General features: G+C 38.1%; 4 protein-coding genes across 4 annotated transcripts; 2 read left to right on the forward strand and 2 right to left on the reverse strand.

The window, feature by feature from the left end:
• Positions 1-3,643: 3,643 nt before the first annotated feature.
• On the reverse strand, positions 3,644-9,819 carry LOC115625838 (protein son of sevenless). The gene is made up of 9 exons (XM_030521040.1): positions 8,973-9,819; positions 8,470-8,907; positions 8,178-8,404; positions 7,975-8,105; positions 6,973-7,910; positions 6,058-6,906; positions 4,964-5,860; positions 4,057-4,810; positions 3,644-3,994 (listed from the first exon to the last, which is right to left on the reverse strand). The coding sequence occupies exons 1-9, from the start codon at positions 9,528-9,530 to the stop codon at positions 3,951-3,953; spliced, it is 4,836 nt and encodes a 1,611-aa protein (XP_030376900.1). The 5' UTR covers positions 9,531-9,819; the 3' UTR covers positions 3,644-3,950.
• A 386-nt stretch (positions 9,820-10,205) lies between these two features.
• Positions 10,206-11,581, forward strand: LOC115626102. Its single transcript, XM_030521354.1, has 2 exons — positions 10,206-10,530; positions 10,796-11,581. Exons 1-2 carry the CDS (start codon positions 10,351-10,353, stop codon positions 11,315-11,317), a joined length of 702 nt encoding a protein of 233 aa, XP_030377214.1. The 5' UTR covers positions 10,206-10,350; the 3' UTR covers positions 11,318-11,581.
• A 6,427-nt stretch (positions 11,582-18,008) lies between these two features.
• Positions 18,009-19,065, reverse strand: LOC115625999 (UPF0428 protein CG16865). The gene is made up of 4 exons (XM_030521245.1): positions 18,884-19,065; positions 18,659-18,813; positions 18,292-18,606; positions 18,009-18,228 (listed from the first exon to the last, which is right to left on the reverse strand). The coding sequence occupies exons 1-4, from the start codon at positions 19,002-19,004 to the stop codon at positions 18,076-18,078; spliced, it is 744 nt and encodes a 247-aa protein (XP_030377105.1). The 5' UTR covers positions 19,005-19,065; the 3' UTR covers positions 18,009-18,075.
• A 132-nt stretch (positions 19,066-19,197) lies between these two features.
• On the forward strand, positions 19,198-20,575 carry LOC115626039 (tRNA-specific adenosine deaminase 1). Its single transcript, XM_030521290.1, has 2 exons — positions 19,198-20,141; positions 20,199-20,575. Exons 1-2 carry the CDS (start codon positions 19,198-19,200, stop codon positions 20,506-20,508), a joined length of 1,254 nt encoding a protein of 417 aa, XP_030377150.1. The 3' UTR covers positions 20,509-20,575.
• The last annotated feature ends 2,776 nt before the right edge of the window (positions 20,576-23,351 follow it).

Here is a 23,351-nt window from a genome sequence, read left to right on the forward strand (position 1 = left end):
CATGTGTGCTCAGATTTAAATTAAAAACTGACGTAATAAATAATTAGCTGCATTAGGGATAGATTATTAAACATTAATTCATTACATGAAAGGAAACTAAATCTAAAACAAACTAATTTTCTTGTTGAATTTGAAACGATTATGCGTTGCAACTCACTTATTGCCTTTAAGACTTTAATAAATAGTCATTTTTGGAATTATAATAAGTTCTGGCAAGAAGCAATTTTCAAATATACTTTCGGACAAGCTTCCAACCGTTTTAATATCGCAACAGTTTAAAATAGCTACCTTAAAAGTATAAATCTTAGATTGTAAATAATATTTTATTTGTAATTAAAGTCTTCAAACTTGTTGTTATACCCTATAACCAAAGGTTTAAAATGGATTATTAGAAGGCGGGGCGGTTTGCTAAATATATTCTTGACAAGATAAGTCGATTTATTCACGTCCGTCTATTCAGGCAAGATCTGAAGTTTATAGTTATACCTTGAGTTATATTGAAATTTTGGCACGATTTTTTTTAGGTATCAATAAAAATCTATTTATCGTTTTTATATGCTTTTATCTTTTGGTAATACTGTTCAGATACATATATATGTATGTATGTATGGGTGTATTAGTTTGTAATTAGCCGCCTTTAACATGAGGTCTGACAAAAAGTTGCCTTAAAGATTAGGGTCCTTTTTTAGACTACAAAAATAGTTTGCTGCGGTTTTGCTATAAATATGATTTAAACTATTTACGTAGTCTTATTTATATGCATTAATTTGTCAGCAATTAATGGTGTGACATGATTCCGAAAAGTTCCCCAGTGCTTTCCCGCTGATATGAAAGTAACACAATTCCAAGAAAATCAGAATCAGACGTTCAGTCCGTTGCTTTGCTGAGGCACTGCAACAAAATTGTTGTGTGTGACGCATTTGTTGGCGAAGGGAGAAGGGGCACGAAGACTAAATGGGTATATCCTCTGATCATTAAGCGAAACGTAAACACAAAATGATAACAATTAATGTGTATACGAGCACACACAGAGCACAAATGCGTAATAAAAACAAAATGCGAAAATAAAGATTTCAAATGTTTAAAACCTGTTGCCAGCTGGCGACTAAAGTACGAAATTCCGGAAGCATTTCAGCAGCAAATTGTTGATGACGTTGTCTCCGACTGACAAAAAAGCGAAAGGAAATAACGTACAGCAACAAAATCAAAACAAAAACTTCTTGTTTCGTTTTAAATTGAAATGCAGCCAAGCAATTAACAGTACAAACACAAAACCAAGCCAAATTCTTACACATCTCATTTTAATTAGATGAGGCACATACTTGTATGTACTTACATACATGCTTATACATATACTCGTATGTATATATGTGTACATACATTATATTTTATTATAATTAAATGATTTATTTAAGTCGCTTGTACTCCAAAATCATTTTTTTATTTCTAACTTAGAAATTCTAAGTAGCATTGCAGTTTTTTTAAAACTCAAAATAAGTATTATTTACGCAAATAAATTAATAATAATAAATAATAAAGCGGCCTCCCGCTTATTTGATAAGTTCCTGTATAAACTATGTACTAAAGTCGACGAATTTAAGCTGACCTTTTAAGTACGTTTTCAAATATTACATTAATATCTTTTAACGTTCTTCTCCACCATCAGGGAATTGTCCATTCTTGCCACTATTATTACAACAAATTTTTTAATTAACGCTCCTTTCTTCAAACATATTCCTTTAACTGAAATAAGATTTCTTAAGCCCAACATTCTTATGGCAGATAAATCGTATATAGTAGGTATGTATAATACATATAAATACCCTATTTAGTTTGTTTCGATTACTTATGTTATATTCACAAGCAAACAAGATATTCTAGTAGTGCTCTAATCGGAGCTATTACAGCTATAGGCATGCAAAAATAAGACGTCGGCTTAGATATCTGAACATGCCTTATACACAGATTTATCTACTGTTCTCGCCATATTAACGCCATTTTCTGCACCCTTTCACCCTTTTGGAACGGGTTATAAAATAAATCATAAAGAGCTTTGCCTGCTTTTTGGGGTCCATAATTAAAAGTTTTATTTTGAAGTATGACTGGACTCTAGCGGCCCACCATAAAAAAAGGTTTTTAAAAACGGTATAATATTACTTATATAATATGTGTATTCATATTTTAGCTACTGACTCGATAGTATTACCTTTTTTTATACTCTATTTTTGTAGTGTGAAGTTATGAATATAAAATGAATGTGGGTTAGTGTGGAAGACATTTATGACATTTTTTAATTGTGCCTTTTTTTCTAGAGCAAAGAACAGGTTTTCAAAAATAGCGTGGACTAGCTTACTTGAAATTATGTGCACGATAAAAATAATTCTGAAAAACTCAACTTAATGTCCTTATAATTAAAGATTAATTGGTTGCTTGGTTGGTTGTAAAAAACAAAATTTTAATTAAAATCTTAAACATATTTAATACAACAAACCATATTACTAATAAAGCTAGCAGCAGTTAACAAAAATGTCTGACCATATAAACACGTAGATCTGGACCTTTCGACTCATTCCGTCTCTTAAACTCGACTCGTTAACAAGGCTTCTCTTTAACAATGTGTGTAAAAATTCAACTTGTTCTGCTGATGTGTATATTTTCCTTGATGGAAGGTAAGACTATTCCAGTCATAAGTTTAAAGACAAGGTTTTCATGTATTCTTGACTCAGGTACGCAGTTGCTCACAAAAATTCAAATTCGAGAAGCAGACGGAGTGAAACATAATATATCAGCAAATGCAACGCCACAACCCTTTCGCAGGATCGGTTCCAAGTTTTATTACATCGATCATGGACTAAAGCTGAATTGGTTCAATGCTGCCCATAAGTGTCGGCAGTTGGGCGGCCATTTGGCCCATGTGGAGAGTCAAGAGGAATTGGATTTGCTGAATACTCATTTAGATAGGTCGTTGAACTATTGGTTGGATGTGAATGATCTGGGCCAAGGCGGGAAATACGTATCGATTGCAACTGGCTTTCCGGTGGAGTTTTTGAAATGGGCTCCCAATAACCCCAACAATATGTATGGTGTCGAGCATTGCGTACATTTGTGGTTTAGCTATAACAATGAATTGACGATGAACGATGAGAATTGTGATAGCGAGTGCCACTATATTTGCGAAACAAACACTCCACGAACTGTATCAATAATTGTTTGGTAAAAAGACAAACATATTATGATCGTTTATATGATTTATAATTAGCAATGGTGTTGGCAAACGTCTAAGAATATAACTGATTTTATGTTCGTTATTGCTATCAAACATTTTCGTTATATTAGGCACCTTTATCTGTTGCCATTTATAGTACAACATTTCGTCAAATAAACATAAAACAAGAATTAAGTACAATCCAAGCCAATCCTTGCAAATTGTCACAGTATTGGTAAGTGAGCTCTTCTCACAATCGTCTGCATAGTTACCAGTTATTTGACGAAGCGCTTGCTTATTGAATTGATCACAAATTGAAGAATTCCTTCGACTAAAGCCATTTAACTCCCGATTCTCTCCAATTGTCTCAGTGTAGTAGTACTCCGAATAAAAACAATATGATTGTCTAACAATAGTGTTATACTTTATTACTTTACACTCTACGATCAATACAATGTTTTCAATATTTACAATTTGTTGTTTTGTTTTTTTTATATATATATATAATAATTATACAATAACATAATTTCCTCTTGTATTTTGCATTTGTTTTCTTGTTGCTTCATTTCTTTTTTTGTTTTAATGAGTTGAATAATAAAAATTATCTGATTAAACATGTCATATCATCTTCGGCTCTACTAGAATACATAATATTTCTGCACTTGCTGCTCGGTTTTTTTTTTTGTTTTTTCATCTAAGTTTTTCATCTACTTGTTTGTCCTATCACATCGCCAGGCAATAAATATTATTCTTGGTTTGTACTTGGGTAAAGAAACATCGTACCTTTATCTGCAAGAAATGTTAGAATGAGCTTAGATAATGAATTTAAAAACAGCGTAGAAGTTACTCACCTGGATTGTTATAGAAGTTTGCGCTTAGACTAGGTTTTGGTGGAAGTTTGGGTGTACCTTCGTGGCTCGTGGCAATCGGAAAGAATTCCTGGGGGGACGAGCGTGTATGTGTGGCATGATGTGCATGATGATGATGATGTTGCTGCTGCTGGTGTTGATGCTGATGAGCATGATGATGATGGTGATGGTGCTGCGTCTGTTGTAAATGTTGTTGTTGCTGTTGCTGCTGCTGTTGTTGTTGCTGTTGCTGCTGGTGTGAATGTTGTTGATGGTGCTGGGAGTGCTGCGAATGCTGCTGCTGTTGTGGCTTTAGTCGCGTCTGATGCTGATGCTCGACTGTCGTCGGAATGGGCGGGGACATGGGCGTCATGGGTGTCATGGGTGATGTTGTGGTTGAGGAGCTGAGCGCGGGTGAAATTGATTGTGGAGGCTGCTCATCAATTTGTGTGCTTTGAGAGACAGTGACGAGTGTTGTGGCTGTTGTTGCCACTTGCATTAAATCTGTTGTGTGCTGCATTTGTTGTTGTAGCAAATGCTGTTGTTGTTGTTGTTGCTGCTGCTGTGCGACCACCGCAGCTCGCTTCTCAATGGCCGAATTGCGGCGAATCATAATACTGCTTGTATTTGGTAGCAACAAACTGCTCTTGCCCACAAACTCTTTCGCCTGACTGTGACGGTTGTAGGTGCCGCCAATGGAATGATTGAGTCGAGGCGGTATGGGCGGTGGACTCAATTCACCGTCACGCGGAGGTAACTGCAAGGAAACAAAAAAGAAAATTAAAACATTAAAGTGTTGAAAATGTAGTTAAGTATACTCTAGAGAGTGTATTGAAAATGGCTTTTAATTGAGTTTCAAAATGACTTTGTAAATGATAATATCGAAACATTTATTTGAAGATCAACTTACAATTGGCGCATCAGGCGCTTGTTGCTTTTGCGCCATGTCCACACAGCTTTCAGTGCGCTCCTTGCGTCGCGGGGGCAACGGTGGCGGTACAGCGCGGTATTCCAAAGACGCGACTGTCGGAACATTCACATGCGGCGATATAGGAACAGGCGGCTGTCCGCTATTGTAGTAGAAGCCGCCCAGCTGTGGGCTTAGATCGCCCATGCCGATACCAACGCCCATCGTGTTGCCCTGAAGCGTTACTGTGCTTGCAATGCTATACGTGGGGCTGTACTGAACAGATGCATTGGACGCACGATTGGAATGGAATGGTGAACGATTGCCAGCATTAGAAGACGACGTTGTCGATGACGTAGCCGCATTCGCCTCATGACGTGGACTGACCATCAGTTTGGGCAATGGTGATGGTGGCAAAGGATCCAATTCAGGAATGCCGGTGTTGAACGGATTGGTGCTCTGCATACGCTCTTCTAGCACATTGCTGCTACGCATCGACTCCGGAAGCTGGGGACTGAACACATCCGATGTGCCGCTTGTTGTCCAGACATGTGCGCCTGGTTTCTTCGGCAAATGCGGCACAGCGGCTACCTCGCCATTATTAACAGCTGCTGCGGTTGCTGACGCCGTCGCCGATGCTGAGTATGCATCTGCTTTGTGAACTGGCGTGCCGCCCCATGTGCTTCCATTACGCTCGGGTATGATGACGGGCGCAAACACCGAATAGGCATGCGGATTGTGTACGGGACTCTGCTCTCCCGCACTGGCCGTCGCTTGTTCCACGTTCGTTGGCGCCGGCTGTACGTTGCTGTTGATGTTGTTGTTTCCCTTGCTGTTATTGTTCTGTCGGCGCGGCTTTATGCCTGGCGACTTAAGCGGCAAGTTGGGCCATTTACGGGGCTGTAATGGACAGAAAAAGAAACTCGATTTAAATAAGGAAGCCGAAAATTGCCGACTTTAATCTTTTAGCCAAAATGATTGAAAAATTGAATCTTTAACTGCCGAGATATATAAATACAAATGGAAATGGTCGGATTCAATTCGCAATACTATTTAAAATATCTTTCCTTTTCATTAGAATTAAATGTGGAACTTACGAATTTGGGCACCGTCTTACAGCCTCGAGGTTCAATTCGCATGCTTTCATTGTAGAGATAGTCCGACATTTCTTTGTCGGTCAGTCCATTAAACGGATCTAGTTGTTCCAAAAAATGCCTAATGCTTGGCACCTCATTTAAACAATAGGGCTGATTCTGATACTGTTGTATTTCGCCAATGATTTCCGCTACTTTTCGTCGTTTGGAAAAGTTAATTAGCTCCGTGTTGGGCAACAAATCCGGATTGCCCTCCTCCAAATGCAAAATATTAGTCAAATAACGTCCAAAGAATGGCACACATGGCGGATTTATAGAGCGCAAACGTTCCTGATACTTCTTTAGATGGTCATTGCTCAGCTCTCGGCATTCGTCTAGGAATTTTTTATGGCGTTCGGGCAAACCCTGAAAGGTCCAGCGCAGTCGGAAAACTGAGGCAGTACCCATGGCAGCCACTATCGAGAGTATACCATTGAAATTGTTTAGTTCTAACATCACCATCATAACCTCAATGGCACGCTGCATAATGGCTAATCGTTCCTCATAGTTCTCGGACTCGGTGATTGATTTTTCAATCCAGCGCGTCACATTTGTCGTATGTTTCATAATCTTGAGCAAATTGGGACTTTTCTGTTCCTTGTCTTTCTTTGTCCAGGGCGACCCGACAAGTTCCGAGGGCTTGACGTTCTTGTACATTTCGAATTCGAGAAGCGTCAGCTGACGGGCTAACTCCAACGGATGCAACGTTAGCAGCGTTATCTCATCTTCAGGCACATGCAGGTGATATTCAATTGGTGGTGGATCGTGGCCATAGGCGTAAACGATTTTCTTATTGCTTTTTTCCTGTTCGTTCTGCAATCAATCAATCAAATTGTTATTTTTACAAACATACTCTTTTATTTTTGAGTGACAACTTACCTTGCGCTGTACAATTTTCAGCACAGAATCCACCCATTTGCGCATGGACTTTCCATTGACACTCTCCAGAAAATGTAACAAATTGTCCAGAAGCGTAGGATCCTTCTCAAAGTCATAGAAATGATGGTCGACCCAATGGCGTAAAACGTTAAGGACACGAAACTGCACCGGCTGCACATACTCTTTGCGATAACGTTTCCAATCCTCACGTTGTGAGCTCTTATGCATCTTATCACTATCGCAGCTGGCAGCTGTTGCTTGATCCTTATCTGCAGACGTTGTGCCATGCTGATCCTGATACACCAGACTGGGGTCGGGTATATCGAAACGTTCGATTAGCAGCTGCAGCAGTTTTTGCGGCGAACAAAAATACCGATATGTGGTTAGAAAAGTACGCACAAACGTTGGATCAGCATAGATGTGATAGGTTAGGCGTTCAATCAGTTTGCAAAGCGTGGCACCCTTGATCATTGGCACGCCAGTACTTTCGCGCTCCTCCAGCACAATATTCGCGCTGCTATCAGGTATGGCAAACTTGTAGATATCGGCGCTGGGCATGCGCAACGGATGTTTTTTCTCAATGTCCTGCAGTATGCTATCCAATATGCGATCCAGCATCGATTTCGTGTTCACCATAATGAGATCTGCCATCCAGTCGTGTTTGTGCTGCGCATTTTTCGCCGTCAGTACAATGGCAGGCTGTACGCGAGAGGCCAACTCAAACGAGTTCTTCAGCTCATCCGTGTCAACTCGATCGTTGATCTCTACTCGACGCATAAAGTACTTCTCTTTCAGTCGATAGTCGTAGGCAGTGGCGCCAGCTGAGGGCGTTTGTTTCTTCGTATTTGGCTTGCACAGAACCATCAGACCATCAAAAAGAAATACCTTTCGTTCGCTCCAAATGCGTTTGCCGGAGCCAAGCTTACTCAGCGAATCCTCTGTGGATAGCAAAATTTAAATGTTATACCAATTTCGTTAGCAAGTTTAGGCAAGTTTACATACCACGTATAAATTCATTGCAATTCTGGCCCACATCCTTGTCATCCCAATGCTCAACTTTGATTTGCAGTTCCCGGGTGCGCTCTATGGCCAATTGGCGACGGACCCGTGCGCTTACCGGCACTAATCTTTCGCTGAAGGATGTAAGAATTGAAATATTTAGCATAAGTGGAATATTGCAATCTATACAATATTATGATACTCACTTTGACAGACTGGCTATAACCTTCTCAAGATCGCAATGCAACGGATGCAGCAGACCCTGCACCTGTTCAAAGCTCTCAATGTCGTCCTGTGAAGAACTGAGATCCATTAGGTGTTTAATATAATCGAAATAGACAAAGGCATGGCAAATGGGCACCAGCAGCAGTTTGGGCAAATAATACTTAACAGCATCACGAAAGTTATGACCAGCGGACATGAGCGATAGAGCCTAAGTAAATAATTAATTTGAATATAGAGTATGTATTGTCGCTCATTTAAAATCAGTTGGCTTACATCAGGTTTGTCCAGCAGATTGCTCAGAGCATCACGCGATGCTTGAGAGGTCACATCGTGCGCATATTTTTTGTACACATCAAACTCTTCGGCCTCGGCCAACTCCTCAAAACAACTTCCCACACAGGGTGCGCTCTGCTCTTGTGACATCTCGATAACATCTTCGAGAGAGCCCAGCAGCGTCACTGTTACCTCATAAATGTCCATTATATTGGAGAATATGGGCTCCAACTCCTTGGGATCACGCACAATTTTTACTAGCTCCTCTCGAAATACTCGTATAATCATGTGCAGATCTCTCTGATATTGTTTTTCATCATGTATTAACTCTTTCACCGTCTCCTCGTATGTTGCACTCGCGCGCTGCGCCGGCAACGACAGTGGACTGGGCAATACATTTGTCTTTATATCACTCTGGTTGAGCATGTCCAAGAACACCTGCGATAACCAGTGATTTAGGGTATTCCTTATTTGGTAATTATGTATGTATTATGGTCACTTACCCTATCGGCGTTCATGACCACCTCAATGTCCTCCTTTGTTATCTCACACTGCTGGATTTTGCACACATAATCACCGGCCATTTTGAGTATATCCGACGAGATGCATTCCAGGACAGCGACCAGAAATGCCGATACCGAACTATCGATTTTATATTGCAGCACATCCTTTTGGAGTAGCGTGTGCACGCGTTCCGTGGGAAGTACAGATTTGCGCTTCTTGGAATTGGGGACCTCCTTGCCCAGGGTGTGAGCCCATTGATCGATTTGAGTTGGAAATGATTTATTCACCTTTTCCTCCACATCCTGTACAGAGTGAGGCAGTGGTTTGGCGCACAGCTTCGCCAGAAGACGCAGACATAACTTCTCCACATACAGCAGTGCATCTTCGGTGGCCGTGACACGCGGATTCACCTGCTCCAGCACTTTTTTCAGCGCAGGGGTGAACAGTCCATGCCAACGGGCCGCATTCTCACATTTGGTAAAATCGTAGCCATCGTCCTGCGTGCTGCTGCCAATCCCGCTGTATGAAGATGCATGGCCACTGCTACTGGAAAACATTTCTTCGCAGCAGCGCCCTCGCTATCTTCGTGGTCACTGCCGCAGTGATGCAAAAGGAGCCGCCGTGCCCCTTGCACTCACACTGACCAAACACACACACGCACACACTCTTGTTATTAGTCAACACCAACGTCGTCGGGGCAACATTTTCTCAGCGCTTTAGTTTATGTTTTTTTTCGATTGTCGTTGCGCGTCGTAACATAACGCGCCGCGCTACGTTCTATGATTTTCCAATAAAATTAACAAAAACAACACTTTAATGATTATTTTCGTTTTTTATCTATAAAAATACATATGTGTATGTATGCAGTAGAGATGAGCAATATTTACGTAGTATTATAGCAAGTATCAATGTGAAGTGGTGACAAAATACTTAAAATAACAGTTACAGTGTCACTATTACCAACACTGCGGCGTTGCTGGGAAGGTGAATATTTGCAGAAAGTTACATTTAACAACACTGGTCCATAACGTTTCGCTTGCAGTTGACTTTGTATTCTTAATATTAAAACGAATCGAAATGAAAATGAAATTTTCGTTACCTACCAAAATACTACCACACCGATTTCTTGTTTTTATTAACTTCAACTAACTTTCTTATTGTAGAAATTGTTGGTTAAAATATCCCCCATCTATAGTCTGTACTTGTATTTTATTTGCACGATATAGTGCTGAAATGCAAAGATGGGTATATTTAAATGGCTTACACTTATAATTCTTCTAAAAAGGCCTTTGAAATTATGTTAATGTTTAAAATTTGTTAAATACATTCAAAATTAACTCCAAATTTACACTCTATGCTAAATTCACACTTATTGCAATGCACAGCAAACAGAGAAGAAAAGACCGCCGGAAGTCTGTCCTCGATGACAGCCGCTCAAGACAATTCGCAATTCGTGGCATGAAAACCTCATCCTTTTCCATTCATAAGGATAAGGATAAAGTGAACGAATCTAAAGGCGTCGCATTCAATACCGAAACTCAAAGCCAAAAAGAAAAAGTACGTAAGCTATATCGATATTAGTATGCAGGAGATTTTAGTTATTATCCTTTTAAAAGTAGCATTTTCAATTTGTAAAAGTGAACTTAGATATATGTATGTATGTATAAACACTTCAGACGTTGTAGCAAATCTATTTCTGTCAGCTTAGGAAATTATTATTAAAATTTAAAGTGATACATACAGTCAAGAAAATAAATAAATTTTATACAAGCTATTTAAAACCATGCCAAGTGTTGGTAAATATTTTAATGTTTATAAGCAGGGTCTCCCCCAAATCGCATTCACATTTCGCTCGAATATACGTTTGGATTTGGATACTGTTGACGAACTGAGCGCCAAGTGGAAACAACATTTCAATAACGTCAGTCAGACTCCATTGGAACTCAAACTGGCGGCTATACGAGCTCAACGCGAGCACAAAACCGCCGACCCAAAGAAGAAAACAGAGGAGTCGGTCAAAAAGCGTTCTCAAGAGCGCCGAAGACCTATTACAGCACTCTACACTGCTCCACGCACCACACAGCGCATGAAGAAAGTAATTGAGACAAAAATGCCTTGTTCCAACGAGGACGTTAGAAGGGGTGCCAAGGACGAGGATGGCGAGTATCATTACAATTTGTGCAGGGAGTGCGGATTCGTAAAGTGTACATTAACACCAGCGGAGCATGCCGAGCGTTTGCGCAAAAAATTTGATGACTTCATAGCTAAGAACCCGGCTCTAAGACCAGAGACAGTAGCCAAGCGGTTTGGAAACAAAAGAAAACTAACATACATTACTCTCTGAAATGATTGCATTACAACATTTCCCATTGGGTTGCTGCATTTGAGGATTACAAAATCCAGCAGCCTAGTCTGAAAAAATGTAGTGCAATATAGTCATTAATGTTAGGTATACTTTTTCTTTCAATATTTATAATGCACTGACTGTCTAAACATAGAATACTGAAATTTTCTAGGTTACCCAATACACATAGAGAATTTGTTATGGTTGAAGGCATTGTTTTTAATATTATTATTTAAATAATAAATATTTATTGAGAGAATTAGAGTCTGTTCTGAATATTTATTTATTTTATAATTTTTATTTTTAAATACTATCACTACCATTTAGATGTTAATGGTTAATTTTGGTTAAAAATTGTGTGATTCATTAAATTTGTAATGCAAAAATCGTTCTTTAACACAGCAGGCTATGACTAAAAAAAAAGTTATTTATAATGATGGCATCTCTTAAATTTTTTTATTTGTTTTCCGAAGTTCATCGAGCTAACATCGAACAGAACATGTGTTTTTCTTTATACAGTTTTTTATTTGCAATTATTACTTTTTCATTAATTATTTTATAATTTAATAATATTTTATTTATTAGATTGTTTATATTTACGTGTTGAAAATTATTATTTATTTGATTAATAATGGCTTCTCACTCATGAGTCTGCACAGGATGCATTTTCTTGGTATTCTCAGCTGTATTCAGCTGATATTTTCCATTTTTATACTCTGTCCATGAAGTGTACAAGAGTATATTATAATATTAATAAAATTAGTTATAATAATACTTATAATAATAATAATGATGGATGTCCTTTTTGAAGTTCCGACAGCTCACCAAATGAGCAAAGTCAGAATGGCAAACGAAAGTTGAAGCCGCGTGGAGCAAAACGAAGAATTGAATTCTAAGTATTATAATAATAAAATTTATAATAATAATTTGAATAAAAATATTGATGGATGTCCTTTTTATGTGCTTTAACATTTTATTTCCTATCCTTTATTTTTTCTATGCATGTATATAATTTATATTATTAAGAACAATAATTATTAATTTATTAAATTTGAAAATAAAAGAAAATAAAAATGACAAAATAAATTTTAAATGGATTTTTAATAGTCTGGTTAGTAAGGGGGGTGAAGAGGGCGGTTATGTTTAGTTTGTCCGATGGCCAAAGTGGCTGCGGTTGCTAAAAACCAAAATCTGCAGTACCAGGCGAACAGAAACCAGCAGTAAGATGATTTTGATTAAAATTTAAAAATAAGATAAGCCGGGTTGCAAACCATTTTGCAGCCGTATTTCAAACCAATTGCAAATGTAAGCCAGTCTTCAAACCATTTTGGCAGAGGCTTTCAAACCCATTTGGCAGCAAGGTTACAAACCAATTTGCCGGTTTTAAGCCGGACTGCAAAACGGTTTGAAGCCTAGCTTACATTTATTTTAAATTTCTTGAAAAAAATTCATCTTGCTGCTGAATTATGTTCGCCTGGTACTTAGAAAAAGTGCCAGTTTGCAAACTAAGCACAGGACAACTGCGGCTTTCCCAAAATTTACAAAATCGCCTGCAAATGCTAAAATCCAAAATCTGAGGTACTAGGCGAACATAGACCAGCAGCAAGATGATTTTTTTTCAAGAAATTTAAAATTAAATTCGGCCGCCTAAAAGATGCTACACTTTTCTTAATGTAAGCCGGGCTCCACACCTTTTAGCAGCTGGGGCTCAAGCCAGTTTGGTAATTGGTTTGAAGCCTGGCTGCAAAATGGTTTGAAACCTGGCTTGCATTTATTTTTAAATTTTTTAAGCAATCGTCTTGCTGCTGCATTATGTTCGCCTGGTATTTAGCAAAGGTGCCAGCTTGCAAACTTAAGCCGTGGCAGCTGCGGCTTTCCTAAAATTTACAAAATCGCCGGCAAATACTAAAATCCAAAATCTGAGGTACTAGGCGAACATAAACCAGCAGCAAGAGGCAGTTTTTTTTAAATTAAAAATTAAATTCTGCGCCTGCATGATATGCTACACCTTTTTTAACGGCAGCCGGTTTCAAACCGGGTTTTAAACCAATTAATTATTAAATAAATAAATAGATAAATACGTTGCAGCGGGTCAATTGGACACAAATGAATGCAAATAAAAAAGAACACTTTTAAGGAACTGCTGCTGATTTATGTTGGCCTGAAGTTAAAGGATCAGATCCTGCTTCCTGCAGCAAATAAAAAAAGAAAGGTTGTTATAATTTAAAAGTTGTTTTATTTGAAATTAAAAAAAACTGTATTTGCCTTATGGTAAGTGACAATTTAAAGATAAAGGATAAACACAGCTCCTTTTACAAAAAGAAGAATAAGCATTAAACATAAACAATACATTATTTGGTTATTTGTTATATCAATAAATTTCTTATTTGTTAACAAGCTAAAATAACAATTAATTTTGTAGTTATATATTTTATAATAAAAGTAATAATTCATTTCGTATTACTTACAATTTATTTAATTATATAATTAATTATTTCTTTATATATATCAATAAAGTTCTTATTTGTATACAAATTAAATTAAAATTTACAAAATTACATTACAAAATCCCACCTAGGGAAAATTCGAATTCTGCAAGCCAAAACATTAAGCTTGTTGACTGGTACATGAGATCCTTTAATATCGCAAAGGACCAAGGAGTATCCGAAGTTGGTGACCTCCTAACGAGCTAGCTGCGCAGTACATGGTGCGGCTACTGGTCCATGAAGAGGAGGAGACTGAAGATGTCACATCCTTGCCATTCGATTTTTATGCACTATAAGAATATGAAATTAATTAGTTAATTCCATAAGCTTATTTTTTAATGAAAGCATTACAATTGAATAATAATAAATAAATAGTTTTTAAAAAAAATCCCATATTCCACTATTACTTTTTGTTTTTAATAGCTCTAGGAGTTTTGTATTTGTAGGGAATGCAAAAATTGATAATTTGGTTTTTCTTTCAAATGAAAAAATCGTTCACTTATAGTAACTTACTTTTTACCGAGAAATTTACCATGATGTACAAATATTAATTTTAATTGAATGATTTATTTTTAGTTTTACTTTACATCTTAGCTAATGATAATCGTTTTTGGGTAACAAAATAAAACCCATCAAATAATTATTCTTTAAATTATATTTTTGATAAAAAAATAATAAAAAAAAGCTATAATTTTGCATAATTTCACATATTATTATCGAAGTCATGACTAAGTAGAGGTGCGGTTTGCATGAGCAAGGGTACTGCTCCCAAGAAAATATATATCGTCATGCAATTTTCAGAATTAGTCATATTATTTCTATTTAATATTTTTTTCTATAGAGAGAGCTACGGACTTAGATCTTTAAAGATTGGCTTAAGCAGAAAATGCAAAGAAAAAAAGAGATAAAATATGGTACAGCATTTGCTTTAAGGAAGGGTGCTCTTAGAAAGCTTTTACAGTAGATCGACCAGTGTTTAATGCTTGTTCTACTTTTTGAAAATATATTGCATTAGGTGCTTTTGGTGTGTAAGTTTCTAATATCCAGAAAGAAGCATATTAATGTTAAAGACAATGCGAATCTTGCCTGCTGCAATAATTATTTTTCCTACAGCTTTAGGGCTCTTGTGTTGAAACTTTTCACCGAGGCGTCCATTTAATAAAAACAGATAATATGGCGAGATCAACCAAGTCGGATCACTAAGTTTTTGTATGAAATTGGAACCAAATTGTTATCAAACTCTAAAAAATGCTTTCTAATGAAAATACAATATAAGAGACTGAGTAATACTGCTTATTTTGAGTTCAACACACTAATAGAATTAATTAATTTATTTATTAAAGTATTTAAAAAAAAAATAATAATAATAATAGTTATATGAAAACATATTCATTTTCTTTATTACATGTATCTCTGTTTTTGCACTTTTACAATAACTTTTAGTTATTAATTTTCTTTTTTATTATATATAAAATATAAAATATCTTTATAACATTGTGAGTTCGATCTAAAAAGTGTTTGCCATCAATGCGAGAATAAGAACTTTCGGGGACTGGCGAATATTGCGTAAATACCGAAGCATTTCTCCCCAATGAATTTTTTCTGAGTTATATAGATGATTCATATCCGGAATTTGATAGACCCGTAGATGGGGCGTCGTCCACGTGGTAATCAGCGCTTTCTGCTGGTGTCAAAATCACATGCGCCGCCACCGCGGAAATAACGATTGCAACACAAGCCCCCAAGCAAAGGAGCAGTATGAGTAACCAGTCCGGAAATAGTTTGGTGCAGTTGAAGCTGCCATCCCCAACCCAGGTATAGCCGGGCTGGCACACGCATTGCTCAGGCTGGGCACAGTAGCTGTTGGAGCCACAGTCCTTGCTGCACCGGGGCAGACACAGTGCACTCTCGGGTGTTGGTCGTTCGTATCCATTTTTGCAGGCACACTGATCTGGTAGCTTGCAATAGGAGTTGATGGCACATTCCTGTCTGCATACTGGAGCACAACTCTTGTTCGCTGGACACTCGAACTTGTAGCCGTCCTTGCAGACACACTTTCCGGGAGACTCGCAGAGAGTGTTCGCTCCACAATCCGCACAAAAGGGAATGCACTTGCCTTGCTTTCTTATATAGCCTTTGTTGCAGCTGCACTGGCCGGGACTGGCACAGAATTCGTTTGCAGAACAGCGCTGGCAAACGGGCGTACATTTTCCCGTATTATTTACCTTTGTGTATCCCTTGTGGCATCTGCATTTATTGGGCTCGGCGCAGTAGCCATGTTCGTCACATTCCTGTCTGCATACTGGAGCACAACTCTTGCTCGCTGGAGACTCGAACTTGTAGCCGTCCTTGCAGACACACTTTCCGGGAGACTCGCAGAGAGTGTTCGCTCCACAATCCGCACAAAAGGGAACGCACTTGCCTTGCTTTCTTATATAGCCCTTGTTGCAGGCACAAGTCCCCGGAGCCTGGCAATAGGAGTTTGGACCACAACCTGAACAGACTGGCTTGCAGTTGTCGATCGGTCCATCGTAGCCATCGCAGCAAACTGTGCTGTTTATCGTTTTAAAATTGATCTGCAAACGTTAAAAGAAGAGAATTGCACTTGAAATTAGTCCAATCCAGTATTTATTGGATGGTAATACCAACCCCTGCTCCTTTAAAAGTTTCAATGGTTTCTTTTATGTCTTGTTTTCCATTGATGTCGTGGGTTCTGCGCTCCACCTTCAGTTTCGACTCCTTTTCTGCTCTGATGGGCACCTCAACCATTTTGTGGCACACATGATTTTGTGCCACAGCGATGCTAAGGCATGTCCCCAAGCACGCAAGCCAAAACAATTGCTTGCCCATTACGTGGCTCTGAATAGCCTTTTCATATATTTTTCAAAAGATCCAGCACTAGTTCAACAACACTCCATTAAGTCTCAATTACAATTCAGCTCTTTGTTCTAAGCTGCAGTGCTTTTTATACTTGTAGATTCTTGTGCCTAACCGCAACCTTAGTCGGCAGCGTAGGTGGAGTAGAATTAAAGGGTTTGCGGCTCGTTGGATTATAATTAGTATGTATGTGGAATTCGATAGCAGAGTAAATCAAAATAATATATGCACCTATGCTTCATCAGACTTATGATAAACCAATTATTTTTAATTGCTTAAAATAAATAGATAAATATATATGTATAAATAGATTTTGTCGAGTTGGTTTTTACATTAAAAAGGATATGTCAACAGAATATTAAATGGCATGACTGGTGAGTCTCCAATCCAAGGAAGAAGAAATGGTTGGGGAAATGGTGCGGAAAGACCCGCACAGCATTGTAAGGATGGCGCTAGACTGGAACCCCCAAGGAAGCAGACGGATCGGTAGACCTAAGATAACCTGACGACGGACTACCCTTCAGGAATTATCCCGGAAGAAGATCACATGGGACACAGCTAGACGGACGGCCAGAAATAGAGTTAGATGGAAAGTTCTTGTAAAAGCCCTAAAGGATTAAACAAAAAATAAATATGTAGACAGAAGTAGAAAGAGAACTCAATACAAAATGGCTGTCAACCTAAATTATACATACATACTTGTATGTATATACTTATATATGTACAGAGATACTTTCTAAACATTTGTCGAAGCTTTACTAACAAGTCTGCTACATTTGTCCCAAATTTTGAAAAACAATTAAAATTATTTGATTGGTAACTTTTTTCTTACTGGGCCAAGAGTTATTTTATTTGTTAACAGCATTTAGCAGAGCGTATTTTAATAAAGTCATATGCCCATTATTGTAGGCTTACTTAGGACTCAAGTGGAATTGTTTTTGTGGCACTTTAGAGGTTTAAAGGTGCGAAATGCTGACCCAATAGACGCGGGTACATGTACATACAAACGATCAGCTTACAAAGGCTTAAACTCTGTCGGGACACCCGACTTTAGCTTCTCTACCTGTTTCATTTGGTTAAGTTCTGTGTTTCTTGACGAAGTAATATTTTAATACCCCTTGCTACGTAAGCGTTAATGATAATGGTGTGTATGTTTTTAACACCCCGAAGAATGAATGGTAGACAACACGTTATAGCTGAGTATATGAGCAGCATGACGAGTCGAAATCGAAATCGCTACTCCTTCCACACCGATGTTCTATGGATCTGATTCACAGCATTCTTATTGCAAGCTAATATTGATTTTAAGAATCAAGATTGTGTATAACTTTCTGAAATGATCAATTGCCTATTTTACTTTTATTAAAAAATAGTTGTTAGTTTTTTGAAAATGTATTAGCATTCCAATAAAGTGCCACGCTGTTTTTTCGGTGGGGGTGCTTCGTCCACCTTGCCCTTCACACCAACATCCGTCAATTTGCCGCCTTTCCGTTGCAGTTGTTTCTCAATGATGCGCGCATTGTTGGCATAGCTGTCGGCAATCTCGCGCTGTCAAGATTAAAACAAAAGTTGCATTTTCATGATCAAGAGACTATTTCCTATAGAGCGTACCGCTTCAATTTCGTCCTCCTCCTCATCAATTGTGGACACTGTTACTGAACTGAATTTTCCCATATGTCGTGTCATTATAACCTTTTTACCAGTCGCATCCACTACGGCCGCATCCTTGGCAGCTGGGGGCGCCATAGATGATGAGGGCACTGCAGCAGAAGCAGCTCCAGCTGCAGTTCCATTGTTTTTTGAATAAGCTGAGAGAATTTGAGCCAGATTTTCACCTTTGTTGCGCACCAGCGCATTCTGCAGCACAAATGTAACGTGAGAGTCTGGATTATGGCGATAGTACAAAGGCAAATTGCAGCTGCGGCACTGAAAAATATGTTTAATATGTTGTTCAAGTACATTTTAATGTATTATTCACCTTATATCGATATTGCTTCTCGATTCCCTTTCCCTTCCGATGTATGTAAATAGTTTTATATGCTGTATTATATGTTAATTTGTTCGCATGGTCGTTGGCATCTATGACACGGGCATTATCCACTTCGCGTAGTGGCAACTGCTCCAGTGTACAATCTGAAAAGCCACGTATGTTATACATTAATTTCATATTTTATTTTGCAATTTATTGTTTAAGCTGTCTCACCCAAAATAAGTGCCATTTTGTCGCATAGGCAGTAATAAATGTTGAGTGGCTTTTCCTCATTGTACTCCTCCTGATCCTTGGTGTCAGAGCACACAATACTTCGCGACACCACTTTTGGCATCTTAAAGCACTTTTATTTAAATTTATTTCAGTATAATCAAAATCTTGCAAATTGTTTACAACTCTCAGTGCAATGCCAGCTGTTTTCAGCAGCAGTGTTGGACAATTTTGCTTGCTGCGTGACATATCGATAGACTGCCGGCGTACTGACAAGCTATCGATATGCGGCTGATTATTAAATTTAAAAATATTCAATGGATAAAAGTATTGATGGACTCAGCATAAATCACATAGCACGTCTTTGTTTTGAAAAGTTTTGTGCATTACCAAAAACCGGCAAGCCCTTAGATAATCAATGGACGGTCCTAGCAGGCATCGTGCAATATGACAGACAACAAAGGCTCGGGAAAGTTGTGGCACTAGGATGTGGCACGAAATGTATTGGACGTAGCAAGCTATGCAAACAGGGTTATATTCTGAACGACTCGCATGCAGAAGTGTTGGCACGCCGTGGACTTCTACGTTACTTGCATCATGAGCTGCGCAAAGCTGCCGAACAGAAGGCGATGGAGTCTATTTTTTACTGGAAAGACACGCAAAACTGTTATGCCATGCGGGAAAACTTGGAGTTTCATTTCCTGAGCACCCAGACACCATGTGGCGACGCTTGCATTGTAGGCAGCGACCTGCAGGAAGTGCCAGCAAAGCGTCAATGTTTAGATTTAAAATGCAACGACGAAGTTGGCAGTGCTGGTGAATTGCTGGCCACGTCTCCAGTTGTCTACACAGGCGCCAAGTTAATAGCAAGAGAGCATCTGGAAACTGATGATATGCAACAAACTCCAGGAGCACTGCGCATAAAACCGGGACGCGGTGAGCGCACACTCTCCATGTCGTGCAGCGATAAGCTGTCGCGATGGAATGTTCTGGGCGTACAAGGTGCTTTACTAGATGCTCTAATTGATAAGCCCATTTACTTCCGTAGCCTGAATTTCTGCTGCAGCGATGCCAAGCTTGAAAGCCTAGAGCGTGCCATTTACAAACGCTGGAATGGCCGAACATTTGAGGATGCACGTTTCCATCCGCAAAACCCCGTAATAAACATAAATGCGACGCTCAAGTTTGATTTTGCACAGCAAGAGGAACGGCAGCCCGCTCCCAACGGCATAGTTTGGAGTGATGTGCCGGATAATTTGAGGTAAGATATTGTTGTTTTTTTTTTTGCAAGAAGTATTGTTAACAAACATTTTTACAGGCCATATGAAATTGCTGTAAATGGTAAAAGGCAGGGAGTAACTAGAAAGAAGTTGGATACGCCGCAGGCAGCTCTGGAGATAAGCAAATACAAACTTCTAAATAGTTTCGTGGAGCTGCTTTCCTGCAGCTCATCACTGTGTAAAAGGTTTAACTTAAAGTCTGAACAGTTGAACGACTTAACGTATATCGAATGCAAAACGTTGGCTGCAGAATACCAGACAGCATGGAAGCTGCTAAAACAAAACTACTTTCGACAATGGACATGCAAGCCAGAGGAATTACAGAACTTTACAAAAAACGCAAGCTGATATATGTTTTTGGATTTAAGTTTGAGTTATGCAAAGAATTAAAAAATACAATTAATTAAAAAGTGTATATATTTGATGTAATCTTATTTAAGATGACAAAGCAATATGTAAAAATATGAACAATATTTTCTAGAAAAAGAGCGAAATAATTAGTAATATTTGAACTGTAAAAATATATGGTATATGGTAACGCCCTACGATGAGTATGATCTACCACTATATTTTAAGTTCGCATATTTAAAACGAGTAGAAAGTTAAATTCCTGACTCTAGGTATAACCTATATTTTGATAAAACTTCAGATTACGCACTATTCAGAACTTATAAATGTCAAATTTCCTCGATACTGAACTTGATTTCTGCTTTTTATTTATTATTATTTATTTATTTAATTTTTTTTCTTTCTTTGTTTTAAGACTTTCCATTACACTAAAGAGCATAAAAATCTTAACCACAGCCACAAAAAAATGATTAAACGAATTTATTTTAAAAACCTCTAATATATAGGACTCATTACACATTCTTCACATTAGTTCTTCAACCTTCCTACCGTAAACAAGTTGAATAAAAAGTATGGGTGCTAATAGAATTGTTCTTGCTATTTTGCTTCCAATATTAACATCGTTGGTGCATATTGAAGCAGGTAAGGTAACTTTAAATTGAAAAAGATATCAGCACTTAATGTAATAATGTAAAAAATCTATTTCCTACTATTATTCCAAAGTATCAATGAGCACCAAAACTGAAATCAAGTTTGTAAATGCATCGAATATAGTTGCTGATGCCAAATTTCAACCTTTTCAAAAACTGGGCCACAAATATTACTATATTGAGCAAAAACTTAAGCTCAATTGGTTCCAAGCTGCGGAAAAGTGTCGCGAATTAGGCGGAAATCTGGTCCAGTTTCAAAACAAAGACGAAATGTACGAAATTACGTTGGCCTTGAAAAGCAGCAAAGAAAACTATTGGCTGGATATAAATGATCTGGGCGAAGAAGGCAATTACGTGTCGATTGCGACTGGAAAGGAACCCACATATACTGCCTGGTCTCCAGAGAACGTCAACGATGACTCTAAAGATTGCGCACACTTGTGGTTTTCATATAAAAATAGGTTTACCATGAAAATGGGGAGCTGTACGATGGCGAAACACTTTGTATGTGAGTTGCCAGCAACACGTACTGTTTCGATTGTGGTTTGGTAAATTATTCAAGCAGGCATTAATTGTAAGCACTTGTTTCATTTTAATATTCTTTGATAAACAATAATAAAGAACTTTTCAAATATGATGAATTTGTTAATAAACTTTTCTAGGCCTTATGAAACTAATTCTGTACTACTAAAAGAGCTCTTTCTTGGGTTCAAAATAACTAACGTGCTGGGGGTTTTTATTTAGGACAAAAGGTACAAAAAGTACTTCCGATACAGTGAATAAAAAAACATGAACAAATAGCATTATAAACATACATACTTGTACGAGTATGTATATACAGACGACTCTCGTTAATTCAAACCTGTGATAATTCAAACCTCTCTATAATTTAAAGTTATCATGAGTTCCCTCCAAAATCTCTTTATATTTCGAACTATAGTAAATGAATACATTTTTATGCACTTGGTAATTCGAACGAAAAAATCATTGCTATATAACAAAACGACGCGTTAATTCGAACTCATCGGCGTCCAGCACTCGACAATTCAAAGTTGCATAGAGAAAGAGGCGGAAATATTGTATGTAAGTACATTTTGCGACAAGTTCAAACTTGTTCAACGTACAGGTGCTAGTCCCGCCCGTCGCGCCGCAAAAATCGACTTCTGCGCATCCAACGGTCACCGCTCAAGATCCGTCCCGGTAACTGTTTTTTTTTTTATGATTAGTTCGGTTTGTTTTGTTTAGTTATCATTCAGTTACTGTATATATGTATGTAACATTGTTATAGAATAGAAGTTAATAAATAATAATTGAACAACACTTAATAATTCGAAGTTTTATTTATTTTCTCTCACAAATTTCGAACCATTTGATATTTCAAACTCTCGATAATTCGTAATATTTTAAGAGCCCGTCAAATTTCGAATTATCGAGAGTCAACTGTAAGTAGTTTTTCTCTCAATAGAGTGGCTCTGTACTGCAAGCATGTAGCACACGCACTCGGAACTGAAGTCTAGATGTGGAATCTTTATCTCTTTACCGATCGATTACAAATCTGGCGGCTGAAATGCACTGTCGATTCTTACATACGAACGTATGTACGTAAATATGTATATGTATATGTGTGTGCAATGATTCATTTTTAGGGCAGACGAATGGTATCGTAATAGCGACAAGATTTGAATACGAGTGTTCCTAATTTGTTTTGCAGTTGTCTGCCTGTTTGGAAAATCAAATAAAAGTGCAGGCAGGCACAAAACAAAATTCAGTCTTCGCTCAAAAATTGTGGCATTAGCATGATAAGTATTGGAGTAGTTCAGTAACTCAATAACATCAGTTCAATTCAGTCGAGATGAAGGAGTTCCTAAAGCTTAGAGTAATAGCTTTTGCTATATATTTGATATTGATTGCCAATTCTCTACAGCAGAGTCGCAAGGGTGTGTTAAAATTTGAAAATGCTGATTCAGCGGAAGAACAAAATAATGATTATTTGTAAATCTCAGCCATTCTGCCTACTCTGGACTATTTTGAACATGAGAATTTGAACTACGAAGGTCCATGCCGACAACAGCGACCCGATGAGCCAGACCCAACCACATTTGACATGATTGCTGCCCTCCACTTCGAGCAGTACCAGGAGCGCCAGGAGGGCATAGAACGGATAATAGGGACGAGCGATTTTCAGACTGCCTA

The sequence above is a fragment of the Scaptodrosophila lebanonensis genome, unplaced genomic scaffold (assembly GCF_003285725.1).
Source record: "Scaptodrosophila lebanonensis strain 11010-0011.00,11010-0021.00 unplaced genomic scaffold, SlebRS2 tig00000080-arrow-pilon, whole genome shotgun sequence".
Classification (NCBI taxonomy): Eukaryota; Metazoa; Arthropoda; class Insecta; order Diptera; family Drosophilidae; genus Scaptodrosophila; species Scaptodrosophila lebanonensis.

Coding starts and splice junctions, on each gene's coding strand:
- LOC115626102 (XM_030521354.1), top strand. CDS start 10,351: ATGCACAGCAAACAGAGAAGAAAAGACCGCCGGAAGTCTGTCCTCGAT. Junction 10,531..10,795: donor CTCAAAGCCAAAAAGAAAAA/GTACGTAAGCTA, acceptor GTTTATAAGCAG/GGTCTCCCCCAAATCGCATT.
- LOC115625999 (XM_030521245.1), bottom strand. CDS start 19,004: ATGCCAAAAGTGGTGTCGCGAAGTATTGTGTGCTCTGACACCAAGGAT. Junction 18,607..18,658: donor AGAAGCAATATCGATATAAG/GTGAATAATACA, acceptor CATATTTTTCAG/TGCCGCAGCTGCAATTTGCC. Junction 18,229..18,291: donor AGGAGGACGAAATTGAAGCG/GTACGCTCTATA, acceptor TAATCTTGACAG/CGCGAGATTGCCGACAGCTA.
- LOC115625838 (XM_030521040.1), bottom strand. CDS start 9,530: ATGTTTTCCAGTAGCAGTGGCCATGCATCTTCATACAGCGGGATTGGC. Junction 8,908..8,972: donor TGGTCATGAACGCCGATAGG/GTAAGTGACCAT, acceptor TGGTTATCGCAG/GTGTTCTTGGACATGCTCAA. Junction 7,911..7,974: donor TTGCAATGAATTTATACGTG/GTATGTAAACTT, acceptor TGCTATCCACAG/AGGATTCGCTGAGTAAGCTT.
- LOC115626039 (XM_030521290.1), top strand. CDS start 19,198: ATGGATAAAAGTATTGATGGACTCAGCATAAATCACATAGCACGTCTT. Junction 20,142..20,198: donor GATGTGCCGGATAATTTGAG/GTAAGATATTGT, acceptor ACATTTTTACAG/GCCATATGAAATTGCTGTAA.